At 42.2% G+C, this 11829-nt stretch overlaps 2 protein-coding genes across 3 annotated transcripts in view; one reads left to right on the top strand and one right to left on the bottom strand.

Moving 5' to 3' along the window:
* Positions 1-223: 223 nt before the first annotated feature.
* Positions 224-10608, bottom strand: LOC134809911 (uncharacterized). The gene is made up of 3 exons (XM_063809812.1): positions 10388-10608; positions 8107-8221; positions 224-1840 (listed from the first exon to the last, which is right to left on the bottom strand). The coding sequence occupies exons 1-3, from the start codon at positions 10606-10608 to the stop codon at positions 1805-1807; spliced, it is 372 nt and encodes a 123-aa protein (XP_063665882.1). The 3' UTR covers positions 224-1804.
* Positions 9403-11829, top strand: part of NDNF (neuron derived neurotrophic factor) — a 42519-nt gene continuing 40092 nt past the window's right edge. The window contains exon 1 of one of the 2 annotated variants that reach the window (XM_001151746.6): positions 9403-9975. The gene's annotated coding sequence lies outside the window, so the exon portion shown is untranslated. Of the gene's footprint in view, positions 9976-10531; positions 10787-11829 lie in introns of those variants that run through there. The other variant, XM_009448213.5, reaches the window with a different exon arrangement.

The raw sequence follows: 11829 nt of genomic DNA, 5'->3' as shown, positions 1-11829 counted from the left end.
TCATTATGTTATTCTCTTCTTCTAATTGCAAAAAAAAAAAAAAAAAAAGTCCACCCTCTAAATTTGCAGTTTCTTCAAAATAGGAATTCCCTCAGAGTTTCACTGAGTAGTTTCAGCTAGGTGATTGAAAGTGATAGAATACCACTATGATTATCACATTAATAGAAATTATGGTCTTAGAAATAGAGAGAGCTATGGATAAAATGCTATGGAGACAAAAGAGAAATATTCAAGGCTCTATGTTTGGTTATACTTTTTGGACGAGAAAACATTGAAGGATTACATGGAAGGAATGGAGAGGATTTCGAATGGGTACATTTAAGCTTACATTAGAAAAATTCAAATTTTTCCTTTATAACACCAAGAGTTTTCAGAGTTACATTAGACACTATTGGTATGGAAACTGTTTTCCCAAAATCATTTCAGTGATTCAATTACCATTTATTTTCTAGAAAAAAATGGCCCTACTTCTTTTAAATGACCGGAAATAATGCATTTTTTCTACAACAGAGCATAATGAGAGTTGAGAAGTTGCGCCAGAAAATGAGAACAGTCCCTGTTTCTCTTTACAATCCAAGTACAGATTTTTGCATTTTATAGTGTAGTGATTCATTTTTGATCTAGTTTTACAATAGAATCTGATTTGGCACAATGAAGTAAATATTAACACATTTCTTTCCTAGATGTGGTATTTAAAAGTAGAAATGTGACAAAATCCAGTGTTAACTGGTCTAATCCAATAAGGAATTTAATACATTTGAGTCTGATAACACACACTGAAAAGCTTAACATAATTTTAAAATACTGCTATTCTACTAAAGTTTTATTTTCTCGAGGGAAATTTTTTTATATGCCAAACTACTAGGAAACAGTTAAAAATGGTTGTTAAGATGACTGGACTTGGCTTATTATTTCTTTCTTCAGTTTATTCTCCACATTTGTGAGTGACTACCTTGAATCCATTTCAAAAGGGGAGGAGCGAGTATAATAGCTGAAAGCACTGCCTGGGTTCAAATTTCTTGGCTAGAAATATGACAAGTTCTGACAGCCTCAGTAGCATCATCTCCAAAATGGGAATTCTAATAATTCCTACTGAAGATTGCTCTCACAAGGACTAATAAGCAGTGAGCGACAACAGCAGGCACTTAGAAACCACTCAATAAATAAGTGATTAAATGGCCAAAAGGTTAAGGTGGAGATTCCCCTCCTTTTTTTAAAAAAAAATAACTAAGTTCTAGGGTTCACAGGTTACTTGTAATAGAAACTGGTTGAATCAAAGGTATATATAATCATATGCCTACTTTTTATGAGCTGCACATGTTGAGAGTTTTAAAAATTGTGTTAGCCCTCCTATTCACTGCTTTTCATAGAGAAGTTAGTTTTTAAAATGTCTTTAGGAAAGGACTCATACTGTGTCAATGACAGAGTTTAAGTGATTTTCAAATAAAAGAGAAGACTCAAGCAGCTAAACCAGTTTGGACTATTCCACCTCCCTCTGGCTTAATCTTTGAGATTTCTGACCTTAGAGGTTTGTGGCTAGAATTGATGGATAGGTACACTTTTGTGAAAACACTACATGTGGTTAGATTTGCTCTTATATGGTGTCAACAAGGAGACACCAAATCAAATTCTGGGGTAAGATCCCTTTTTAAATAATGCCCATTAACATGACAGCAGCAAAAAGGAAAAAAAAAAAGAATCTGTGAAATTAGTTGATAGAGGCTCCAAGGAATATCCTGGGGCAGCTTGAGTTGGTTCAGAACGCAGGCTTTAGAGTTTGACAGAATGAGACTCCGATCCCTGCTCAGCCACTGATGGCCATAAACCTCCGTTTTCTCATCTGTGAAATGCAAATAATGTCTTTTTCACTGGATGTTTTTGGAATAAATTTGTAAAGGAAAGAGTTTTTGATTTGTTACATTTTGTCAAACCTGAAATTAATCATTTTGGCCATCCTAACAAGTAAGGTCTAAGTGATTCCTTTTGTTTTATTTTTTCACTTACAAAGTACGGTTTTCTGATTAGGGAGAGGCAATGTTTTGTTTATTTGAACAGAAATTGAATCCGGGGAGTAAAAATTGGTGATTATTATATAGGCAATTGTTTAGTGCCTATTATACATCACATGCCTTACATATTCAAAATAGTTTAACCCTAACAATAACCTTATCAGAGAAATTTTATTATCCCCATTTTACAGATGAGGAAACTGAACTTCAGAAAGATTAAATAACTTTCCAAGTTCACACAGTCACAAAATTATTAAATGTCAGTGCAGGAAACTGTACCCAAGACCTCTGGCTCCGATGTCTGTGTTCTTTCCACTACATCTGATGCCATTCAGCTTCAAAACATTTAAAAAAATAACCAGGCTTTATGTCTGTGTGGCCTTAAGGCTGTATGATATCACTGGCACATAGCTATCAGGAACTTGGGCCAGACTGCTCACATGAAAGAGTGTTCTTTAGCTGTGCCTAAACAAGCCATGGGATGTAGAAAATAAAGCAATTATTAAATGAACTCAAATTATAGGAATGTATTAATCACACAATCTCAAACTCTCTGTTATATTTAAGGCTCTATCTCCACCCATTTCTTTCAGCCCTTTTCATACTCTAGGCTGGCCCAGTATTTTCTCATCTCTCTCTTTATTTTCATGTATGCATAGCTTTAGTACCCTCCCAACACTGCTGCTAGCTTAGGCTTGCATTGACTGTCATTGCTACATGATTGATACAGTGCAGGCTCCTGGAAACAGCCATCCATGCTGCTTTGGTCAACGAACCTGGACCACAGAATAGTTGTTGGATCACAGGCTGAGACTCAATGTTATCAGTGGATTCCTTCTTCTAGAACACAGGAGGCAGTTAGGAAATGTTTTCAGTATTGACATTTTAAAAAATACCTCAGTTTTTCCATCATGTAAATGATATAGGGTAATACACTAATTAGTAAAAATGTTCACAAGAAATGGGATGATGGGTGGATATATACTCTGAAGTGAAAGCAAAACAGGGATTTTTATATCAGAGGAACCCATTAACTGCAATCAAGAGAATGTCTCTTTTACAAACCACCAGAGTCCTTCTTAAGTGTGGCAAATGGCATTTGCCTCATTGCTTTTTTCCTTTAGGTTTTACTCACTGCCAAGAGGATGAAGCCTGTACCTCTACTAACATGGTCTCTCCAATTTGCCCAACCTAGGTATCCAGTTTCTTCTTCTGTTAACTTCATTAGCAAAATCCATCTCACCAAATGATTCTATTCACTGCCTCTGAAATGTACTTTGGTTATTTCCTTCCTGTGAACCTTTCCTGGACGCCATTTCTGTGGTTTTGATGCTCTCATCCTCTTCTCTACCAAATCAAACCCTTCCCAGTGGTGAATAAGTTACATCCTATAATTCTTAACACTCCTTTGGCTGTTATCATTTGGCATCTGATGCTATGAGTAATATTTAAAAGCCAAGTAACTAGTCACTATCATACTGTATGCTTTCTGAGGGCAGGAATAATATCTGTCTTTTTAATAATGTATCTTCAACATCTGAAATATAACAGGCATTTAATAAATATTTACTGAGTGTCTAAAGGAAAGAAAGAAAACATATCTAAACTCATCTTACAGACTTTTTCTGGGCAAATACTATGTTTTACATTTTTTAAAATCTCGTTCAGCACTGTGCTCAGTGACTTGAACAAAGTAAGAATTACATTATTTTTTCAATGTCCTAAATTAATCATTGGAAATTCAAACAAATTGCATTTGAGGGCTTAAATATAATTTTTAATCTTTTATTTTAATCCAGTGTTTTTTTGTAAGATAATGGCAATTCCGATTTAAGTAAGACATTGTTAAACATACCATAATGATCTTAAAACATCCCATTCTACTTCCTGAACAAACTAAAACAAGGAAAATCGGTTGATCTTATGTACATATTTAAAATTAGGGTGATTTTTAAAGTAATAGTTAATTTCATAACATTTCCTGAATATGTCATAGTCTATGCTGTTCCCTTTTCCTTCAAACCCTTATTTACCCCACACTTCCCTCCGTTAGCCTAGGATGACTGACCCATCCTTTGGATCTCTATTTAGACGTTACTTTCTCCAAGAATCCTGCCCTAAGGCCGCACTCTCACCTTGGTCATGGACTTACACACTGCCCTATTCCCTTAAGATATCACCTGCTAATTGCTTAACTCTTCACTACACTGCAGGTTCCTCAGAGCAAGGGCCTCATTTATTCCTTTGTTCCCAGCAGCGAGCAGAGGGCTGGCATATAACAGGTGCTCAGCAAATGTTTATTAAGGGAATAAACACCCTCAGGAAGAATAAAAGGTGACTCAGACTTGATGTTTCAACTTTACATTGGCTAAGTGTGTAAGAGGTGTCAAATTACAGATAATCATTAATTTTTAAGAGACTTTAGAGAACTACTTCTTGAACTGTTTAAGGAAGAGACTGAAACTGAACCAACAGACAAAAGACTATCTGGTGCTAGTATGATCCGGGATGTGATACTGTTTTATCCAAGCTTCAAGATTTGCAGGATGGTTTCTATCAGTTCTGTTGTCCCAGCCCCCAGTGTAGAGATGTCGATTATAACACTCTAGAAGTTTATGTATAGAAGGATCTATTTACATTTGTGTAAAATGAGAACTGTATTATACAATACAACTGAGGTGATGGCCAATCCATGGGCAGAATATTATCATAAGCTTCTGATGATCTTTCAACCTTCTTTCATGAGTGAGCCTAGTTCATATGACAGTCGTTCTTAGGGCCACTTGACAGTCTGAAAATTATTGTGGACCCCCAGGAGGTTTTGTTATATAGGTTATTTCTTTCAATAGTCAACCTATGAATTACAACAGAAATCTTTAAAATATTTATTAATTCATTTAAATAACTATAGTAAACCTACTGCACATTAAAGTAACACTATTTTCCAAAGAAATGTTTTACATTTTTGTTAATCTGTTTAATGTCTGGCTTAATAAAAGACAGTTGAATTCTCATATCATGTCTGTTTTCAATCTGTTGCAATTTATTTTGTTTGAAGTATATCTTCAAACAAAGGAAAATCCAATTTTTCACAGATATGTAGTTGGAAAATGAAGAAACATTTCAATAATCTTTTCAAACAATTCTGGATATTCTTCTTTAATGTGACACCATAACTCAACAAATGGTAGTTTCTTAAACCTTATAATTGCAGTATGGAATATGAAACCATATCAGTTAACTTTTCATACTGTGTTACATTAAAACCCGTTCGTCTATTTTGCATTTTGAATGGATCCTTATGCGTGATTTTAGATCACGATGCATTGTTAGTCATTTGGAAAATACTTGTTCATTGAGCTATGCAGCTCTTCCAAATGTTGATATATTTCATTGTACGATATCTAAAACCACATTCATTTAAATGATCACGATCTTACTAGGAAAGACTTTAAGTACTGGGAAACTGTCAAGCTCATGGTGACAAAAACAAGTTTTAAAAATTCTAATTTTTTACTCAAAAGTTCAAGTTTTTCATTGGAAATAAATATTGCTGTTTGTTTGCCTTGAAATGACAGGCTGACTTCATTCATTTGCTAAAAATTTTTTTTAAAAAAGTGTTTGCTAAGTATCCAAGTCTGAGTAACCATAGTTTGTCTGTCAGTTGTTCTTTCAAGTAAAAATATGTCACATAAAAAAGCAGGTAGTTTAGCTCACAAATCAATTACATAAATGTCTTCGTTCAGGATAAACAACTGCACTTTAGTATGCCGCAGAAGAGCTTTATTTGTGCCTCCCAGTTTGCCATACGGAATATTAAAAAGACATAGTCAAGAGTTGAAATTTAATAAAATAAGTATTTTTTACTGCTTCATCAAAGACATTCTTAAGTGAAACTTACATTTGGGGCAGTAAAAAATACAATAACTACCAGGATAGTTGGGTGCCACTGCTTTGAACATGCTAAGGTGCTAGCAGTTTTACCCACCATTGCTTTCGTATCATCAGTGCAAATGTCAACACAGTCAAAGAAGGCAAATTATGTCTTAGAATCAATATGAAACTAGCTTTGTCCTTGCAGACCTCCCCTGAAAGGATCTCAGAAACCCCCATGGGTCTACGAACCCCAGTTTGATGACTGCTGCCTTAAAACATAGGTTTCAACCAGTAGTTCTCCTAAATAGACTTAAATTCACTCTTGGTTTTATAGTAGTTTTTGGCTTTTTCCTCCAATTGCATATTTAAGAATTGCCTGGCTTAAAAATGCAGATATAAATATGTAAATATCTTGCAAACACTTGAATATGTTATACTATCCACTCCTCACAAAACATCTGTAAGTCAACTATAATTTATTCCATTTTTATATTTGAAAAAAGCCACTGATGCTCAAAGAGGTTTTGTCCTACAGCAAATAATTTTCAGAGTCTAGAATTAAATATAAGCCTGTTTGGCTAAATAACATATGTTCTATCTAATATGGCACATTACCCAAGTCTCTCAAAACACTGAAGATAACTTACATATATATGTAAATATAAATATATACAATGCCACTGGTTTTATCGGTGGCTTGTTTTTTTAGAAGACAGAGTATATTGATATATGCAAATCCTGATGTTCAAAACACAGATATTTTGATGAATTTTATGAAATTCACAGAGTCCTTACAGAACTTTCCTACAGACTCAGGTCTGTCATTAATTGCCTGAATTAATGATGTCTCTCTAACATCATTAGCACTCAGTTTCTTCCTAATGGCAATTTTAAATCAATACCCCAATCACTGGTTCATTTGAATTCCCAATCAACCCTGTGAAATGCATGGGGGTAGATAGTGTGGCCCCAATGTACCAAAGAGGGAAGTGATCCTCATATACATATAGCATAAACTAAAATTGCATTGGTCAAGAATGCCAGGACTTTTTGTAAATAAGAGCAGCAGCTTTTCAGTCTAGTTGTCTTCATCTGTCTGCCTCATTCTACCCTGGTCACTAGCCCTGTCCTCCCTTGGCTTCATCGGTCCTACTCTGTTGCCCTTCTTCTCTGGTGTTCATCCCTTTCTTTTGCAGGGTCCTCTTCCTTCATCCATGTCTAAGACATTGGTGTCTGCCATGTCCCATCCTAAGTCTTCTCTTCCTGGCTGCCTTACTCCTCCCCCATGCTTGCCAGACACCTGAATGTATCCTTCCAGCTCCTGTCTACCCTCCTAGGAACTTTCCTTTTGGCTGCCTACATGGCAGGGCACTCAGATGTCACAGAGGCACCCCCAACTCCACAAGTTTAAGACAGAACTCATTATATTCCTCCTAAAACTGCTCCTCTCTGTGTGTTTCTCTTGGCTAGTGGCACCATCCCTGCCTTAGCGCACCAGCCAGAAAACTGGGAGTCAGTCTAGACTCTCTTCTCTCCATTACCCTCTATGTCCAATCAATCACTAAGCCTTGTCTATTCTATTTCCTAAATATCTCTAGAGCTGTCCTAACCTCCCAAACAGCACTTCTGCTGCCTTGGTTCAGACCTAATTTTTCCTCTGGAAATAACCTCACTGTGATCTCTCTTCTATTTGTCTTGCACAGTGAAACCAGAGGAAACCTTCTAAAACACATTATCTAATAATACTTAGAAACCTTAGAATCTGTCCTAGCTTAACACCTTTAACAGTTTCCCAGCTACTCACCACCTCCAGGCAAGTTCTGGCTCCTTACACCCAGAGAGCCTTGTGTGGCTTGGCCTTGCTTACATCACCTGCAGTCTAGCCGCACCTAGTCTCCTAGTTTCCAGGACACACCATGTACTTTGACACTTTCCTAACCTCTTCACTTGCTTCTGTTTGTGGAATGCCCTCCCCCCTCCACCACATCCTTGTTGGCCTTGTATTTCTTCCTTGTCTTTCAGAACTCTACACTGAAAATTCTACCAAGAGAAGCTTCTGAAGGGGAGTTAGCTGTTTCCTTTTCCATGCTTCCATAGGACCAGGTACCTGCACTTATTATAGTGCTAATCACATTTTCATTTATGCCTCTGTCTCCCCACCAGGCGGTGAGTTCCTTAAAGGCAGCACCATCACCTCTAAATCTCAGCACATAAGACATACCTGGTATACAGCAGGGACTTCGTAAGCTTTGTTAATGAATGACCCAGGGATCTGCTCTAGATCGTATCTCCTAAGTGGAGATACAATGAGGACTTTTCTCACCTCATTGTCTCGTCTGCAAAAAATATGCTTGCACAGTGATCTGAAATGTCCTTTTCAGTGTTTAAAAATTTTACAAAACTATTTTATGTCGTATAAACGGTTTTATAAATCCATTTCCTGCAGTATTTTCATCTAGGAGCCACAAAACTTTAGGAGCTGCATTGGTCCACCCTCTGTGACCAACTGTTTAACAAAAAAGATCATAGTTCTTAATATGACCGGGGTAAGGCTGATTTTCATCCTACCTACCTTAATTTCATTGTGGCAATAACAGAACTAGTGTTTTCAATACTGACACTATATCTTAATAAATAATTATATATTATTAGAACTTATACAAAACCAGGTTTGCTGGAAATCAGGTTCTCAGTTGCAAAAATGAGATCACCAAATCATTCGGTACTTTTTTTTTCTTGGTTTTCCTAAGCCCAGGCCAGGTTGCTAATTAGGTAACTTTTTATCATAATTACCTAGTCAGCCTTAATGGCTTCACACACTCTGCTCCGTTTCACTGGTCCTGTAGGGCCGCTTTTTCAATTGTTAAAACAGCTGCTGAGTTTCAAATCGGAGGAGGCTCGGTCTGCGCCGAGGGGGAAGCGCTCCCTGAGCGAAGGCTGTGATAGGCAGGCGTTCGGGTGAAAAGTGGGACATGAATGCACAGTTTGCACACTCTGCTTTCCGCCTCCAACCACCAACCTTCTGGATTTAACACGTCCCCCTCCCTGCCCCCAGATCAACCCCAGAGTTTCCCTCTATTGTGCACCCCGGTCTCCTTGACAGTGTGATGGTCCCGCGTGCGCGTCTCCTGGGTTTTGCAGCTTTGTCGGGGGCTCGGTGGGCCTCCTTCATTCTCCCCGAGTGGCGCTAAGGTTAGGACAGCAGCGTGTCCCTCGCGATGCCGCCCGCGAGGGTCCCGTTTGGGGAGCGCTGGGTCGCTGAGCAGGGTGGTGTGTGTGTGAGAGAAAGAGAGGGAGGGAGGGCTACAGGGAGAGAGAAAAGGAGGGAGAGGGTGTCTGTGTGTGAGTGTGTGTATGTGTATGAGTGTGTGTGTGTGTGCGTGCGCGCGCGCTGGCGCGCAGCGGGAGGGAGAGAAGGAGGGACGGAGGGGGAGGCAACGGGCAGAGGAGGGAGGGGACGGGCGGGCAGCGGTGAGGCGGGAGGGGTTAGGGCTGGGAGGGGAAGAGACTCCGGGCTTCAGCAGTGACACTCGGGAGCGAACACACACTCCCCGCTTCCAGCCGCGAGAGAGCGGAGCTAACTGAGCAGCGCACCCGCCACCGCCGCTGCCGCCCCGTGCGCCCGGCTCTCCCCGCACCCCGCGCGGCGCTCCAGCCAGGCGCCTGTGCGAGTAGCGGCCGCGCGCGAAGCCCGCGCCAGCCCCGCGGGTCGCTGCGGCATCCTCCCGCCGCCCAGCCCCCGCACGCTCCCTGCAGTTTAAAAGGACCTCCCGCCGCTTCCCGGCGCTGCCCCGGGATTCCCCAGCCCCGCGCGGCTCCCTACTCCACTTCGCAGCAACTTCGGGGACCGCGCGCCGCCCGCCCTCGCCCGCCTTTGAAGTTTGCTGTGCCGACCGCAAAGTTGGGACACTTCAGCGGATTGAATTTTTCTCTTTTATCTGCCTCCGTCCCCGCCCTCCAGGCTTCTCGTTCCTGGATATTGGTGCTTAGCATCTTGGCAGGGTCCAGGGACGTGGACTATTTCGCACACCACACCACGGGGAGGGATTTTTTCTATTTTCCCTACGAAAAACAAACAGATCTTTTTAAGGTAAGTGGGGAGAGGAAAGCAATGCCCGAGAGCCCCAACGCCTTAGCCCGCCACCCCGAGACCTAGCACAAGGAGCGTTCACGCCCGAAGGGTCATCCGAGATGGGGGCTTGAGGCACGCGCCCCCAAATCGTCAAGGCCCAAGAAGCTTCTCAAGGGCGCCCTATCCGTAGGAGCTGAGGGCATGAAGGGCAGGAGCAGGTTTCCCTCGTTTTTTTTTTTTTATTGTTGTTGTTGTTTGTTTGTTTGTTTGTTTTTAATTTAGCTGCTTTCGAAGCTGGGAGGCCCGGAGAGATGTGAGGAGGTGGACAGACAGCGCAAGGGCGGGGAAGACCTGGGACCCGGGAGCTCGGGGTGCGGTGGGGTCTGGGGAGCCGCGGAGTCTTTATCCCGGACTTAGCCTGGACACTTACTTTGCCCGCCTGCCAAGAGGGCTGTTGCCTCCCTTTCCAGGTTCATGCCCTCCTCCCGCCGCTAGGGAAAGTCTGCGGGACTGGGGTTTTGCAGAGGGCTGCGTGTAGGGCGAAAAGCTAGAGGTCCAGGCAGCGCACGAGTTCTTGGTGGGCGTCTGGGAGCTGCGCAGCCGGGGCCGGGAGTTCGGTTGGCCCGACCCCCAACCGCTCTGGCTCCTCATTTGTCCTCTGCGTGGTAGGCGAGCATCGTTATAGAAACTTCCTTGGGCTGAGCGAGGTGGCCTGGGACCGGCTCATACTTTCTTCTGGAGAGCAGAGCGGCCACCGAGGTGACGCCCCCTCCGGCCCCAGCCAGGAGACTCGGCTTCGTGCCCTCGTCCTGTCTGTGCGTGAGTTGAGGTTCGCTCTCACCCGCGCTACCTTTCTAGCTGAGCGGAGTCGCCGCGGCCCTGATAACCTAGGAGTCCGAACGAGTGATTGCAGGTCCCAGCTGTTTTCTTGGAGGCACTTTGCAAACTGCTGAATTTGGAGTGCGGTTTCGTTGCATTGTGCGCTCTCGGTTCACCTTTCTTCCCGCACCCTATCCCAGGCCCAGGCGTGAGAGCTCCCGGCAGTTCCCCGGACCCGCCCCGCATCAGCTCCTCGGAGTTTGCCGCGGGCACCTCTACGCTGTCTCTGAGCTGTCCCTCCGGCCAAGTTGCGGTTCCCCTCCTGGCCCCCTTCGGGGCGCTGTCCATTTCTTGCTCTTGGGTACGGGTGGCACCCTAAAACCAAGACCTTGAGCGGGAAATGAACCTGAGTGTATGTCTGGGTTTTGTTGTTGTTGTTATGTTTTTTCCTTCTTTTTTTTAAATTTATTTACAGAGTTCTTTTTAGCAACTTTGTTGGGTTGATAAATTTGCTTCTCATCTGTCGATCCCGCTAAATCACAAAGAAGAGTTTATTTTTTCATTTAGTTGCTGCTTTCCCCAAACACACTACCCTCTCTTTCCCCCCTCCACCCCTCCTCCTGCTGCCTCGCTTCCTGAACCCTTTTTCTTTTCTGACGGAGGGAATCTCCGCACCTCCTCCTCTCCTCCTCCCACCCGGTCCCTGAGCGCCTGTGAGAACCAGGGGAGTCATCAATGGAAATAAATAGGACTCCGCTCCATTCTCCGCCCCCTTCAAACAAGTAAAATCCTCCCTGGGCTCGCAGAAGTAGAGATAAAACATCCCTCCCAAGGGAGCGGTTGCAGGGGATTTGATGGGATTGAATTGTTTTATTATCTTGAAAGAAGTGATGGATGGATCCGACAGGGAATATGTATATAAAGCAGAGTGTAGTGAGGGCGATCGGTATGATTATTCATTATTGTTTGTTAAGAGTGATAATAAGGCCGCAACCTTCGCTCAGACTGTGTTTATACTTGGGTTTGAGTTTATGTCAGTCTCTTATTACAGTG

Source organism: Pan troglodytes, chromosome 3 (assembly GCF_028858775.2).
Source record: "Pan troglodytes isolate AG18354 chromosome 3, NHGRI_mPanTro3-v2.0_pri, whole genome shotgun sequence".
Taxonomy (NCBI): Eukaryota; Metazoa; Chordata; class Mammalia; order Primates; family Hominidae; genus Pan; species Pan troglodytes.
The sequence above is the reverse complement of the archived record's forward strand: the minus strand, read 5'-3'. Positions and strand labels throughout refer to the sequence as shown.

Bases quoted from the DNA above. Each gene is read 5' to 3' on its own strand.
- LOC134809911 (XM_063809812.1), bottom strand. From the start codon at position 10,608: ATGAGGAGCCAGAGCGGTTGGGGGTCGGGCCAACCGAACTCCCGGCCC. The intron at 8,222-10,387 runs GTAAGTGTCCAG...TATTTTTTGCAG, and splicing joins CCTCTTGGCAGGCGGGCAAA to ACGAGACAATGAGGTGAGAA. The intron at 1,841-8,106 runs GTATGTCTTATG...TGCATTTCACAG, and splicing joins AAGTCCCTGCTGTATACCAG to ATGAGAAAACGGAGGTTTAT.